This window comes from Vigna radiata, chromosome 7 (genome assembly GCF_000741045.1).
Source record: "Vigna radiata var. radiata cultivar VC1973A chromosome 7, Vradiata_ver6, whole genome shotgun sequence".
NCBI lineage: Eukaryota > Viridiplantae > Streptophyta > Magnoliopsida > Fabales > Fabaceae > Vigna > Vigna radiata.
This window is the reverse complement of record NC_028357.1, coordinates 17,911,848-17,927,221: the sequence shown is the minus strand read 5'-3', so window position 1 is coordinate 17,927,221 and position 15,374 is coordinate 17,911,848. Positions and strand designations below refer to the sequence as shown.

General features: G+C 34.5%; 1 protein-coding gene across 5 annotated transcripts; it reads left to right on the top strand.

Moving 5' to 3' along the window:
• Nucleotides 1-10,495: 10,495 nt before the first annotated feature.
• LOC106767433 lies at nucleotides 10,496-13,741 on the top strand. Of its 5 annotated transcripts, none has more exons than XR_002668516.1 (6): nucleotides 10,496-10,722; nucleotides 10,832-10,919; nucleotides 11,652-11,886; nucleotides 12,018-12,809; nucleotides 13,002-13,039; nucleotides 13,490-13,741. XR_002668516.1 is itself a non-coding variant. In XM_022783205.1 (6 exons), exons 2-6 carry the CDS (start codon nucleotides 10,839-10,841, stop codon nucleotides 13,556-13,558), a joined length of 483 nt encoding a protein of 160 aa, XP_022638926.1. In that variant the 5' UTR covers nucleotides 10,496-10,722; nucleotides 10,832-10,838; the 3' UTR covers nucleotides 13,559-13,741. The 5 variants fall into 5 exon arrangements, 3 of the variants coding, with proteins under 3 accessions (XP_022638926.1, XP_022638927.1, XP_014507813.1); XR_001376161.2 differs by lacking the exon at nucleotides 11,652-11,886 and adding an exon at nucleotides 11,080-11,151; XM_022783205.1 differs by lacking the exon at nucleotides 11,652-11,886 and having other exon boundaries at nucleotides 12,018-12,175; nucleotides 12,673-12,809.
• The last annotated feature ends 1,633 nt before the right edge of the window (nucleotides 13,742-15,374 follow it).

The following is a 15,374-nucleotide window of genomic DNA, read 5'->3' as shown; positions in this document are numbered from 1 at the left end:
TGCTTTCTTTTCAATTTCCGAGAGCCTCCTCTCCAAGTCTAATGTTCTCCTCAAAAAATTCTTTTCAGCCGAGAGTTGCTCCCACCTTATAAAAATTAGGGTGGGGTCCACCCAAAAACCCTAGGGTAGGACATGTGTCTCACAAAGGTGGGCTTTTACAAGTCCTGCCAAAACAATGTAAAAAAAGGCATAATATCTCTAAAACCACTTTTGACTCTCTTGAAACCAAACTAAAGTGTTTTGCATTATTCTAAGCTCATTCTAAGCCATAAAGTGTGTGTTTTGATATCAAATTTAAGTATAAAAATAACGGATTTTAGACCGTTATCAAAGCCAAATTATGGAGCTCCATCTGTGGCACTTTGAAGATGTTGTCATGCTTCTGAAGTTCAAACACCTTCGAATAAAGTTGCCACAATCTTCTTCGAAAGTGGGCCAAAAGTGGCCCGCTCTCAACACCCGGGCTCGAAGTGATCGTCGCTTTGTTATCTAATTTTCATGCAAACTTTCTTAGTCTACCCTTAACCCGATCCCTCAGCGAAGAATGGAATGAAAGAGATACAAGCCCTAAAAAGGAGAAAAGGAGAGCTGCACCATCTCCAAATCTACCCCAAAGGGGTGAAAAGTGTGTTTCTATGCCTAAGCCATCAAAAGATACAAACCCTAAGACGTTCTGGCCTTTAAATAAGGCATAAAAATGACATAAAACAAGCCCAAGCCCAAACAGATCATAAAAAATAACATAAAACAGGTTCAAGCTCATCTGTCAACCGCCCGACGCCTCATTTCACCGTCGGGCGGTTTCCCTCAAGCCGCAGCACCGCCCGACGCTCAATTTCACAACTGAGCGCTGGTCAACTGCACTCTGGTCAACATTTCAGCATTCTGGTCAACTGGTTGACTTTCCTGGGTGACTGGTTGACTTTTCTGGTTGACTGGTTGACTTTTCTACATTCTGTTTGACTTTTCTGCACTCCAACCATTTGATAATTCAACCATTCTTTCAAATCATTCCAAAAACCTACAAAATCAAGGGAATTTAATGAAAAAAATCATAAAACACGTCCTCAACTCTTTTATTCACAAAAATAAAGAAAACTCATCATTCCAAGCAAGTTTCTAAGTCAAAAGGGTGTTTTTGATATCAAAATTAAGTATGAAAATAACTGTTTTTAAACTGTTATCACAACCCCAAACTTGAAACTTTGCTTGTCCTCAAGCAAACAAGATGAAACTTAGTCTTCCACAAATCAGCACAACGGTTCAATCACGTTCCAAAAGCTCTTTCTTTCAAGATAGATAATCACTCAAATCAACTCATAAAGAAAATTTAGTCAAGATGTGCACATGCTTTGATTCAAAATACTCATCCTAGTGTTCACATAATCATTTAATCTTCCAACAGATGCTATTCTCATGAATGATCAATTAGCTAAGCATAGATATAATCATGAATTCATGGAATCATTCCTCACCAGATAAAGTGTTTCACTCAAAGGTGTATAAAGGTCACTCCTTCCCTCTACTATCTACAAGTCACATAGAACAAAGTTGCCTTTCATTTACAACAATCAAACATAATCACATGCACATGTCATCACAAGGACCTTTCAAGGCTTATAATGTGGTTGGGCTAACAAGGAAAATTGGTTTTTCTAGATCACAAAATCCTTGCGTTAAGAGAGTTATCTATACATTCATAGTTCAAGCACAAACTCTCCTTTTACCAATCTCACTCATTCCCAACTTTCCCTTTTCTTCACATTGTGCTTTTCTTTTCATGCTTTTTCTTTTTCTGTCTTTTTCATCTTTTCTCATGCATTTTCTTTTCAACTCATAAGCTCAATGCCTAACTTTTCTTTTTCTTTTTCAATTCTCCCAACAACCCCAAACTTGAACCTTTAACAATACCCCAAAAATATTTCTCAACCTAACTCAAGGCAAAGATTTTCATAGCAAGGGTTTTCATCCTGTTTAAGGCTTAGGTTCAAAAAGGGTAGAACATATGATGTTCCTTTTTCATGTAGGACGAAATTGTTTTTTGGCTTAGAAAAGGGCTTATCAAAAACGGCCTTGATCATGTGACATATACACGTAATTCAATCAATCACAGAAACTCAGGCAAAATCATTTATGCTTCCAGTAGATAGAAAATATATCAATAAGAACTCTGGAGCTCAAAAACCTCACACAAGCTTATTCCAATCATTCAATCAAATACCCTGCTCAGCCTCGTAATCACAATCACAAAACCACAATGCATCTGTTCACACAGCTTGTGAACCAACAACACCTGTATATCAGCATATTGTGCAATCTCAACTTCATCATTATCAAAGCATCATCAAGAAATTCCCATCATGCAAAAAGATATCAAAATCAAACCACTGCATCAGATATAGTGTCCAACTAAGTACATCAATACCTATTCTAAAAACATAAGCAAATATAACAAAATTTAAAAAGAAAAGTTTAGAAAACTGGGTTGCCTCCCAAGTAGCGCTTATTTAACGTCACGAGCCTGACCCAAACCTTTCTAGCACCCATCAGTAGGTGCAAAACTTACCATTACCCTTCAGTAGGTGTACCTTCCTGTATCCTTCAGTAGATACCTAAATCTTCTAGCATCCCTCAGTTGATACTATCCCAGTAGCATTCATCAGTAAACGCCGTTAGTGACATCCATCAGTAAATGTCTAACCATATAGCATCCATCAGTAGATGCTAACATTACTGCCATCAGAAGCAGCGCATAACCCAAAATAAATAAATAAATAAATAAATAAAATAAAAAATCAAATCAAATCAAATCAAATCAAATCCAATAAAATAAAATCAAATCAAATCAAATCAAAGAAAATAAAATCAAATCAAATCAAATAAAATCAAAACGAAATAAAAGATAAAAAAACTCAGAAACTGGGTTGCCTCCCAGCAAGTGCTCTTTTAACGTCATTAGCTTGACCCGGTAAAGCCCAAACACCCATCAGTAGGTGTTGAAATTTTCTTGTTAGCATTCTTCCTTCCTCCATGACACCAACAAGATCTCGAAACTTTTCTTGTCACCAACTCTAAGGATCCTCCATCTTTAGAATTTTGTTTGCTTTGATAGTCTTGACAACCCATAACCTATTCTTGAATTTCACTTATATGCCAAGTTTGGGTTTGTCACTTTTCACATCAGGATGTTGGTGAACCACTTCACCTTTCTTATCTTCCTCTTGATGATCCATTGCTCCTAATACCAAAAAAATTATCCTGAATACACTAAAGAACACTGCACTAGAGCACAAAATTAGCCCAAGAAAACAAAAACAGTAAAAGATATTATTATTTTTTTTAATTTTCGTTTTTTTTAAAGAAAGAAAAATTAAAAAAAAAAACAGAAAGATAAAGAGATAGAAAGAAAGGGGTAGAAAGATAGAAAGTCTAATCAGTTAAGAATCACACACATAGAATAGTTCTACCATGAGTCCTCGGCAACGACGCCAAAAACTTGTTAACAAATTGGCAAGCGTACCAAATCGTTTCAAGCAATAATAAATGGTAACTGTTGTGCTTTTGCTTAACCAATCAAGACTATAAAAATAATATTTTGGGATTTTTCAATATAAAGTGTAGAAAAATAAATATGAATGCAATTTGATCAATTGAGGTTAAACACAAAAGTGGATGGATGATGTTGATAAGATGAGATGGATTTGTTGCTAGGGTTCAGATTTCACCCAATCACTCTCACATATTTACTTTTCTTATTTGTTTCGCTTTGTTATCTAATTGTCATGCAAACTTTCTTAGTTTACCCTTAACCCGATCCCTCGACGACAAGAGCCTATTATTAGTTACTGGCTTGCTATCCCTAGCCTCCCCTAGTAATTAATAACACATTAAGAACAGAAGCAAAATCAATTGATCGTCCTACCCCCCCATCCCTAGGTGGTATTGCTTAATCAAGGAATTTCCCTAGTTCATGACAGTATTGTACGTTCCCGTATCAATAAAGACAAACAACGATTATCGAATGAGTTAAATGATAAAAGCTTTAAGCTTAGAAGAGAAACCCAACAATTGATAATCAGAGCATACACAAGCGTATAAATAAAATAAGAATTTTAATATATGAGAGTTTAGAGGTTACATCTTTCCCCAACAACAAATAAGATTAGTTCTCCATCGTCATGGAGAAACTAGGTGAAGAATATAATGAAAGAGATACAAACCCTAAAAAGGAGAGCTGCACCATCTCCAAATCTACCTCCAAAGGGGTGAAAAGTGTGTTTCTGTGCCTAAGCCATCAAAAGATATAAACCCTAAGACGTTCTGGCCTTTAAATAGTGCATAAAAATGACATAAAACAAGCCCAAGCCCAAACAGATTATAAAAAATAACATAAAACAGGTCTAGGCCCATCTGCCAACCGCCCGACGCCTAATTTCACCGCCGAGCGGTTTCCCTCAAGCCGCAGCACCGCCCGGCGCTCAATGTCACCGCTGGGCGCTGGTCAACTGCACTCTGGTCAACTTTTCAGCATTCTGGTCAACTTGTTGACTTTTCTGGTTGACTGGTTGACTTTTCTAGTTGATTGGTTGACTTTTTTGCATTCTGTTTGACTTTTATGCACTCCAACCATTTGATAATTCAACCATTCTTTCAAATCATTCCAAAAACCTACAAAATCAAGGGAATTTAACGAAAAAATCATAAAACACGTACTCAACTCTTTTATTCATAAAAATAAAGAAAACTCATGATTCCAAGCAAGTTTCTAAGTCAAAAGGGTGTTTTTGATATCAAAATTAAGTATGAAAATAACTATTTTTAAACAGTTATCACACTCTTAAAATGCAATTACCTTCGTCTTGAGAAACACATTTTAATAGGGGGCTGGAAAACCCTCTTTTGTAGAGTTCTTCGCCTACAAGCAAATACCGAGCGATTCTTTTAGCATCCTTTGTGGGGATTGATCTGCCTTCCTCTTGACTTTTGATCAAAGAGATGATTTCCGTCCTCCAATCTACTCGATCGATTGTTGTTGTTGCCATCATACAATCAACGGTCGGTTTCATCAACACTTGTCGTATCACTGAAGTCAACTCGCCCTTCTCCTTTCCTCTCATTAACTTGGACAAGACATCTGCCCGAGCATTCTCTTCTCGACGGATGTGCCTTATCTGAATCTCCCTAAACCGGTCCAACAAATTTTTGGCTTTATGGAACAATTGGAGCGGTTGATCATCCTTAATTTGGAAAATGTCGTTCATCTGTTCCACAACGAGCTGTGAATCTGTTCGCAATCTACTACCCCAACCCCTAGGTCTTTTTCCAGCTCGAGTCCGGCAATCAGGGCTTCGTATTCTGCCCGATTATTACTTATCTTGAATTGAAAGATAAGCAATTATTCTATTATCAAATTTCCAGGACCTTCTTAGACTATTCCTGCTTCACCCCCTAACCTTCAAACTAACCCATCAACATAGAGCTTCCAAGATCGCACTGTGCAATCTCACAATTCTGCGACGAATTTAGCTAACTGTTGTCCTCGAACCGACACGCATGGTTCAAACCTCAAACTGAATATTGATAACTCTACAAACCATCCTACTATCCTTCCGGCTAAATCTGGCTTCCTCAATATTTTTGCAATGGGATGATCAGTTTTTACGACCAACTGATATCCTTGAAAGTATGTGCATAATCGTTGTGCAATTGCTACTAAAGGCCAAAGCGACCTTCTTTACATGTTTGTATCGCACCTCTGCATCCTTAAGTACCCAACTGATGAAATAAACTAGCTCTAAATTAAGAGCTTCTTGAACCAAGGTTGCACTTACTGTTGCCTCTGATACTGCCAAGTAAAGCTACAAGTCATGTCCTTCATCTGGTCTGCGCATGACTAGAGGACTAGAAAGTATAGTCTTGACTTTAACAAACGCTCTTTCACACTCATCAACCCATTTTAACGGAGAGTTCTTCTTCATAGTTTTGACGATCGGTCTAATCCTCTCAGCTAGGCGGGGAATAAATCGAGACAAAGCAGTTAACCGACTAATCAGGTGTTGCACCTCCTTCAAACTCCGCGCACTTTGCATGTCCAACACCACTCTACACTTGTCAGGGTTGGCCTCAATTCCTCGAGCACTTAACATAAAGCCCATAATTTTTTCAGCCTTACTCCGAACATACATTTGGCTAGATTCAAACGCATTCCATACTTCCTAATCTGGCCAAATACCTCCTTCAAATCTCGTACATGCTTCTCCACCGATTTGCTTCTAACAACAATATCATCTACATAGACTTCCATGCATCTTCCGATCTGTCGGTGAAACACCTTGTCCATCAACCGCTGATAAGTGGCACCTGCGTTTTTTAGACTGAACGACATGACTTCGTAACAATAATTCGACCGTTTAGTGATGAAAGTCGTTTTCTCACAAGACTCCTCTTCTTCTAGGGTTAAGACTCTGGCAAGTGTACCGAATCATATCAAGTAATATAAACGGTAAGACCAAGTATTTTTTCCCAAGAGACTCTTTGGCCTAAACTTTCGTATGATTTCTTGATTATTTAAGACTTGAACAAAACGAAATTCAAAGGTTTTATATGCAAATATGAGAATCAAATATGCATGTAGAGATTGATCAATTGACCAAAAGATAATGCAGTTGAATAATATGGATGAATGATGTTGGTGGGATTTCCGACTTATCCTAATCCACTTTCATATATCTTATGAATTCTACTATTTCATTAATGTTAATGCCACTTTCTAATTTACCCTAATCCCAATGTCTTGGTGAAAAGAGCCTACTACTAATCACTAGTTCACTATGTCTAGTCTCCCTAACAATTGATCATGCCTTACATTAATTCGCACAGAAGCTTAAGCCAATCGGTCCTCCTATCCCTATGTCTAGGTAATATTGCTCCTGAGAGAATTCACTCATGTCCACATCTATCTATATGTATCCATGTAGATATAATCAAAGATTATGCTATTGAATACTGTATTAAACAAAGCATACAAAGATAATAGAGGAAAACTAATAATTAATGGAATCAAGCATATGAATAAAGCATTAATTCAACATATGAGACTATCAAAGAATTTCATCGTTTTCCACAACAACAATGGAGTTTAGTTCACCATGGACATGGTGAAACTAGATGGAAATAATGAAAAGAATGAAAGATAAATCCCTAGATTTGATAAGTTGGAGCTACCGCATCCAAAATCCGCCTTCAAGGGGTGAGAAATGTGTTTTTGCGTCTGATAAGCTGTCGTTGAAGCTATCAAATTAATACTACGTGTCAAGGCAACTTCAATATTGCCTAGTAGTATTCAAGAAAGTAGATAGGTCTAAAGTAACCCTAAGTCGTCTCCCAAGGAACACGAAATTGCTTTCAAATATCTGATTCTTATGAATGTTATGCAATGCTTATGAGTAAAAGTTAGAATATTTAAAGAATGTTGTAGAACAAAGAGGAAACTTAAAAACAGTTATGAAGAAACAGGCTATTCCACTGCTTTTCCAAAATAGATTCATCATTAGTTACTCACAGATTATTGTTCAATCGATTATTGTTTAAGTTTCAAATTAATTAAAGTACATTCTTAATTAATTTGAGGGCGACCATGCAATTAATCAAAGTACATTCTCAATCAAATGCAAGACCTTTCTAGATTATTCACAATAAATTCAACCAAAGTACATTCTCAATCAAAATTATTGTGTTTAATCATGTCTATTCTTAAATCTCCTAACCAAATTAAAATTTAATCAATCAAAGTAAATTCTCAATTGATTATAGTTGAAATTATTACTACCAACCAAAATACATTCTCAATTGATAGTAAAAANCATTTAATCATATGAAAGTTCCTAAATTCAATCAAAGTAGATTCTCAATTAAACCTAGAAACCCTAGAACTCATACAATTAATATGCATGTAGATTCAAACACATTATGATGCAAAAACCTTTGCTTTTAATATGATAGGGAGATGAAAGACATAGAGAGAGAGCAACTTAAATCAATAATCAAAATAAACAATTGCATTAATTCACTTAACCTCAGAATCCATAATGAAATTACAACAGAATAACCCTAGATGCTTAGCTCTCCATGAATGGAGTTGAATAGATGATGAAATAAAAGAAAGAGGAGTGGTCCAGAATGAAGTCCCTTGGGTCTCTTTATATAGGCTTGATTGGGCTTGAACTTTGAATCTTCTGTTGATAAACTCTTTTATCTTATATCTAATATCTTTCAAATATTCAACAGATTTAATCAGTTTTTGAGAATATTTGATAATATCTTTCCTATATCAAAAAAGGTTTGGCAAATATTATCTTTTGATATTTATTGATATAGTTAAATAAGGTAATTATTTAACAATATCAAGTAAAATATCTTAAGATATATTTTCTCCAAAATATCTTTAAAAATATCTAACAGATTTAAACTTGCCGAAAATTACATTTCAACCCTTTTTATTTTATTCAAATTTACACATAAGTCCAGATTTTCCTCTAATTGCACATTACTCATCTCTTTCTTTTCAAAATTGCATAAGAGCCCTGAGTTGACCAGATTTGACCATCTTTGACCATTCAATTTCATGCTTTTAAATGAATAAAATTCTAACTTCAGCTGCACAAATAAACATTAGAACATCCAAAATAATTTATGCAACTAAGAATCAAATTTTAAGCATCTTTAATTCTCAAACCCAATAAATCCAATCCTCAAAAATTCACTTTAAATCAATCATTTAAGCACAAGAGTCTCATAAAAAATTTGAATTCTAAAACATAAATGTGGGCATAAATATGCACTCATCAGCGTCTCTTCTACCCTTGGTTCTGTTAGGAAAACAGGTAGGCTTCTTTACACCAAGGGGGGGTGAATTGGTGTTGTTTCAAAAACAAAATATTTTCGCAATATTGAAACAAAAGTATAAAGCTTTTTTATCTTTTCTTGAAATACAAGTAATGAAAATTTCAATGCAGCGGAAAAATGCAGTTGACTGCTAAACAGATATAGTCGACTGAATTTAAAAAGTGCAGGGATAGAGAAAATCAAACACTGATTTTTATACTGGTTTGGCCAATAATGGCTACATTCAGTGTCCTTCCAACCCAGGAAGCAAATGCACTATAATGGTTGCGGTTTTTACAACAAGGAATTTATAGAAGCCTCACGCAAAAATATAAATCTCCTCTCTAACCCAAAACCAAAATATAGCTGCACAACAAAACCAGACTTGCAGCAAGAATCCCCTCTTCTGCAATTTGAACCCACGTCGAACAATCCTCAACGTGTAACCAGCACTTTTCACAGGATGCCAAGCCTATCACAGCAGACTTCATAGGTTGCCAAGCCTTCAATCTATGCAACAGTCTTCACAGGATGCCAAGCCTTCAAAGATCAATCAAGAAGCACCTTCCTCGTGCAGATTATGATCAAGCCGTCAGCGCAATTTCCTTCTCCCTTTGAATCTCTCTCAAGAAAGATCACCACCGTCTTCTTGGAGAATTCTTGGAGCTGTTAGAACAAAGAATTCAATCTGAAACAAGAAATGAAAATGTTAGTGTATCAAAAGTCTCACTGAACAAATCGCATTCATTCTATTTATAGTTTTCTGTCAGTCAGATTGTTTCTCAGTCAAATAACATACGAATCCAGACGACTTTATTAAAACAGTTATAACAGACAGTCAAGACATAGGCTCTCAGTCAACAAAAAACAACACACATTTATTACAGTTGACCAAGTCATCAATGCTTAACTAACTTTTAAAAATATAGTCGTTGGAGCGTGCAAGCATAACAAAATTCCAAAACAGATCAAAGATAAAGTCGAATGTACACATAACAAAGTCGACTGACACATGAAAAAACGCTTTGAAATTCTTTTCAATCCAAAACGTCACAAAGCACTGATGTTCAAAATCTATACAAAGGTTTTAGAATAGTCGAATCCATTATAGGTGTATTGACTATACTAGAACTTTGTCACACACTTATAAGTTCATAAAGGTGTTGTGATTTTTCACTTCTAGAATGTACTGTTATCAAAGACATTTGGTTACACATTGTCATACATGTTAGGAAACAGCTTGGCTTCGTTTTACACCAAGAGGGGGGTGAATTGGTGTTACTTCAAATATAAAATCTTTTCGCAATCTTGGTATGAAAATTCAAAGCTCACTACTACAAAATTGATCATAGATAGCGCTTAATAGATAGCGCTTTTTTAAATAAACGCTATCTATGAATGTGCGAAACCATAGATAGCGCTTATTTAAAAAAACGCTATCTAAACCAATGATAATAGATAACGCTTTTTAAAAAAAGCGCTATTTATAAATAATTATTATTACTATTTTTATTTATTATTTATAATAAATTAATAGATACTGCTTCTTTCAAGACGCACTATCTATAACAAGGTTAATATTTTATCTTTTCTTTTGAAAATAACCGCTTTCTCAGCGTGCTTTTAACCTTTGTGGTTCGGGATTCATTTTACTTTCAACGAAAATTTTCCCTCCTTTTTCCTGCATTTTAATTTCACTTTGTTTACTTTCGTGAAACTCATTGCGCCCAAATTTCAATTCGTGCTCCCCCAAATTTCAATTCGCCATTCCATCAACAAGAGCAGTTCATCCACTCTATCATGCGCCATGTTGCTGAAACCCTAAACATCGATTTAGAGGTACTAACCAAAAACCCATTTTTTTCTCAATGCTAATCAATTCCTATTAACCATTGCACAATTTCTCTTCTGCCTATTGAACTAAATTTAAATGGCCTTTGTTGTGTAGGAGCTCTATGTTTACATTGGAGCTCTATTGTTTCTTTTGTTTCCAATCCTCGCACGCCTCCGAAAAACGCTTCTATGTTTACGTTCGGGTGAGTTCTTCAACCTAGTCTTGTTTTTCTGTATATAACGCTTCGCCTGACTGTTGCTATGTGTTTTGATTCCCTTGCAGTTGATTACATTGAGTTGCAATTGCATGTGTATTGATAACTCTGAGTTTCATTGACTGATTGATTATTGATTGAAATTTAGGGATAAACATTAGATGGGTTGCTTCTCCTATTTTGATGAGAGTTCAAGTTCGAGGGAGAATCACATTCTTTTGTATAATTCTCACCCCACCTTTCTTATCTTTACCTTTTTTTTTTCCTTTGAGTAGGTCAGAACGTCCTCGTCTCACATTCTCTACACTCTGCAGCTTCTTTCTGTTTGCATTCTTTGGGTTAATGTTACTTTTTCTATTTGCCATTGCTACTTTATTATCATATTTTGTGTTTTCCTTATCATTAATTTGGATTCCTTGCTTGTCTTTTATAATGTAACTATTTTTGTCGGATTCTATTCTTTCATGTGGGCCTTCATCTTCTGATTTAGCTTTTTACTATGCAAGAGTTCAGGAATTATAATGGCTTATGTTGGAATAGAACTAAGCTCACAGACACTTGCATCAGCCCTTATTAACCTCCTCCCAACTTTCACTTTTATACTTGCTCTCATTTTCAGTTTTTTTTTTTGCTGTAGTAATTGTGACTTTGTCTACTCAAATTATAAACATTAGGATGCTTGTTTCTACAAGAATTTTCTAAATTGAATGGTTGGTTTAGGATGGAAGAAGTACGGTGGACGAACTCAAGTAGCCAAGCTAAAGTGTTAGGAACAATAACATCAATTGCAGGAGCATTTGTTGTGATACTATACAAGGGTCCACTCATCTTTAAGACCCATTCGACTAACTTTTCTAACCAAATCCTTCAATTTTTAACACAGCTAAATTGGATCTTAGGAGGGATATTATGCATTGAAGATTCACTTTTTACTTTAATGTAGTACATATATCAGGTTGCTTTTCCCTTTCAATCAAACACTCTTTACCATGAAGAAAAATGGCCTGACTCTTGTTTATAAGAAATTTAAGTTATTTTATCAGACTAGTTGATTGTTAGTTTTTCCTTTTGGTGCTAAATTTTCAGGCTTCGGTGGCAAAGAAATACCCTGCTATAACAGTGATTGTATTCTTCCAACTCTTATCTTCAACCATGCAGTGTGGAGTATTTGCCTTAATTGTTGTGAGGGATCCAACTAAATGGAAGCTCAACTTGGATATAGGGCTGATTGGCGTCTCATTCAGGTGGAAAATGAAAACCAACCACATGAAACTGAAACACTGAAATACATTTAGATTTGTGTTTTTGCTTTAACTTTTATAAATGTTTAAGGTTGGTATGAAAAATATTTGTTATAGAAAGTTTAAGGTATGCTTAATATTGTGGATAGGCAATAGTTGCAACAATGATATGTTACCTACTATGCACATGGTTATATTTTAATAGATACTTATTTTTTAGAATTTTTTTCATTTAGATTTATTTTTTTCATTTTGCTTCATTAATTAGTAAATACTTTAATCTCTAAAAACACCTTTACACTTTTGATTGGTAAATTTTACATGACTACTATTTTGGTGTGTATGAATTTTATTTTGTTAACTAATATTCAACAGACAGAAATGAAACACCGATTTGGTGAATCTTGTATAGGTATATTTTTATTATTATTATTATTAAGATATTAACAAATTTTAATTATTATTATCTCTTGTACTTTTTGTGAGATATGTACGTCAAGTTTATCACTTCATCCATGGAGAACGAAACCAAGTTCAACTATTTTCCTCTGTTTCGTTCTATGTTCAAACTTGTGGCAATCATTTTCACCGCTTTCAAGGGTGCAATCTTTCTTGGAGATTATTTCAGTCTTGGAAGGTAAAATTTGAATGCTACAGATTAGAGAATCCCTTATCAACATGTATATGCATGCCACCTGAATTTGTTTGGTGATAAAATTTTCTTATGAATTTTCTGCAGTTTGATTAGTACGTAAAAACTAATAATGTTGTAGTGGAAAATCTGAAATAGCTTAGTAGATATAACTTATGTGTATTGATCTCTGTGCAGATCTTTTCTTGGCTGATATCTTAACTTCCATGGCAATGGTGTGCTTCCTTTTCAACATTATATTTCTATTACAAAAGCCTTTGTCCTTGTCTTGTAAATGTTTATAATTAGGTTTTGAGTCTAGTCTATTTCATTTAGAGATTTGAAGTTATATGCTTTTGCCTGCATTTACTTATTTTTAATTTTATGGATACAATGGTCCAACACTGAAGCAACTTGAGAGTTTAAAATTGACATAATTAATCTATTGATCTAAATTTTAGTATCCAATATAATGATTTAATGATTCCTTGTCCTCATATGAATATGTTGATTGCACATGCCCAAAACCATTACGAAAGTGAAAATTATTTTATCTTGTCTTAAGGGAATTATCACATACTGTGAAAGAGAGACAATTCCAACTGATATAAGTTATCTTCATTGTTATAATTTATTTGAAATAAAGTATTTATTGACTAATTTTATATTATTTTTCTTTGTTGTAGTATTTTTCTTGGTGGACATCTCAACAATATCGTGATAATCAAATCACTGAAGTTAGGGGGGAAGATTGATGTTTATATGTTATTAGTATATGTTTATAAGTTATGTTATAGTGATGTACATGTTTAAAGGTACATATAGGTTATATATGTTATGATTGTATATATTGTCTTGTATAATGTCATGTCATGACACATATTGGATGACTTAATGATTATATTTTGAAATATTATTGTACCAACAGTTTTCATTCATACATTAAAGTAATGATAATTCTTTTGGAGACCTTTGTCTTTGTCATATTTTTCTTGATATTTTATATTTTTTTGTATATAATAGAACCATTAGATATCGATAACACAACTTTCTAGATAATAGAATCAATATTTATATTTTTTTTTTGAAAAAATATTTTATAATTTTCAAAATATTTTATGAAAAAATTATTATTATTTTTTTAAATTTAGACTAATAGATAGCGCTTTTTTAAATAAGCGTTATTTATTGTCAGCCACCATAAATAGCGTTTATTTAAAAAAACGCTATGTATTGGTGGTTGGCAATAGATAGTGCTGACATAGATAGCGCTTTTTTTAAGCGCTATCTATGATAAAAACAAGCGCTATCTATGTGCATTTATGTAGTAGTGGCTTTTGATCTTTCCTTAAAATGCAAGTTATTGAAAAATCGTAGTTGACTGCTAAACAATTATAGTCGACTGAATTTAAAGAGTGCAGGGATAGAGAAAATCAAACACTGATTTTTATACTGGTTCGGCCAACAATGCCTACATCCAGTGTCCTTCCAACCTTGGAAGCAAATGCACTATAATGGTTGCGATTTTTACAGCAAGGAATGTATAGAAGCACCACGCAAAAATATAAATCTCCTCTCTAACCCAAAACCAAATATAGCAGCACATAAAAACCATAATTGCAGCAAGAATCCCCTCTCCTGCAATCTACACCCACGTTGAACAATCTTCAACGTGTCACCAGCACTCTTCATAGGATGCCAAGCCTATCACAGCACGCTTCACAGGTTGCCAAGCCTATCATAGCACACTTCATAGGTTGCCAAGCCTTCAGTCAAATGCAGTAGTCTTCACAGGATGCCAAGCCTTCAAGATCAAACCAGAAGCACCTTCTTTGTGCAGATGTTGATCAAACAGTAAGCGCAAATGACTCCTCAATCTGAATCTCTCTCAAGAAAGATCACCACCGTCTTCTTGGAGAATTCTTGGAGCTTCTGAAACTGAGAGCTTTCTCTGAAATAGGAGAATGAAAATGTTGGATCACAAAAGTCTTGCAACAATTCGTGTTTTGTTTCTATTTATAGTTTTCTTGTCAGTCTTAGTCGAATAGCCTACTAATACAGTCGACTGTATTAAATAAGTTATAATAGACAGTCAACACACAGGCTCCTCAGTCAACAGAATCAATGCACATTTATGACAGTTGACCCAATTAGTTAATCCAAACTAACTTTTGAAAATATAGCCGTTGGAGCAAGTAGATAAAACATAATTCCAAATATAACAGTTTTACAGTCGAATAAGTGATTCACACTGTCGACTGTTGAAAAATTGGCAAGTGTACCAAATCGTACAAGTAATATAAATAGTAAGACCAAGTATCGTTTTCCCAAGAGACCGTGTGGCTTTCTCGTTCGCGTGAATTAAAATAATAAGACTTGAAAAATANAAATTAATAAATTGGATTTGAGAACAAAAATATTAACATGCAAAAANNAANGTTGATTCAATTGACAAACGAAAACAATGGATGAATGNATGTTGTTGGGGGTTTACAATTTCATCTATTCCGCTCTCTCTTACNTACTACCCTCGAATATTAGTTTGATTGATTCAATTGTTATGCGACTTTC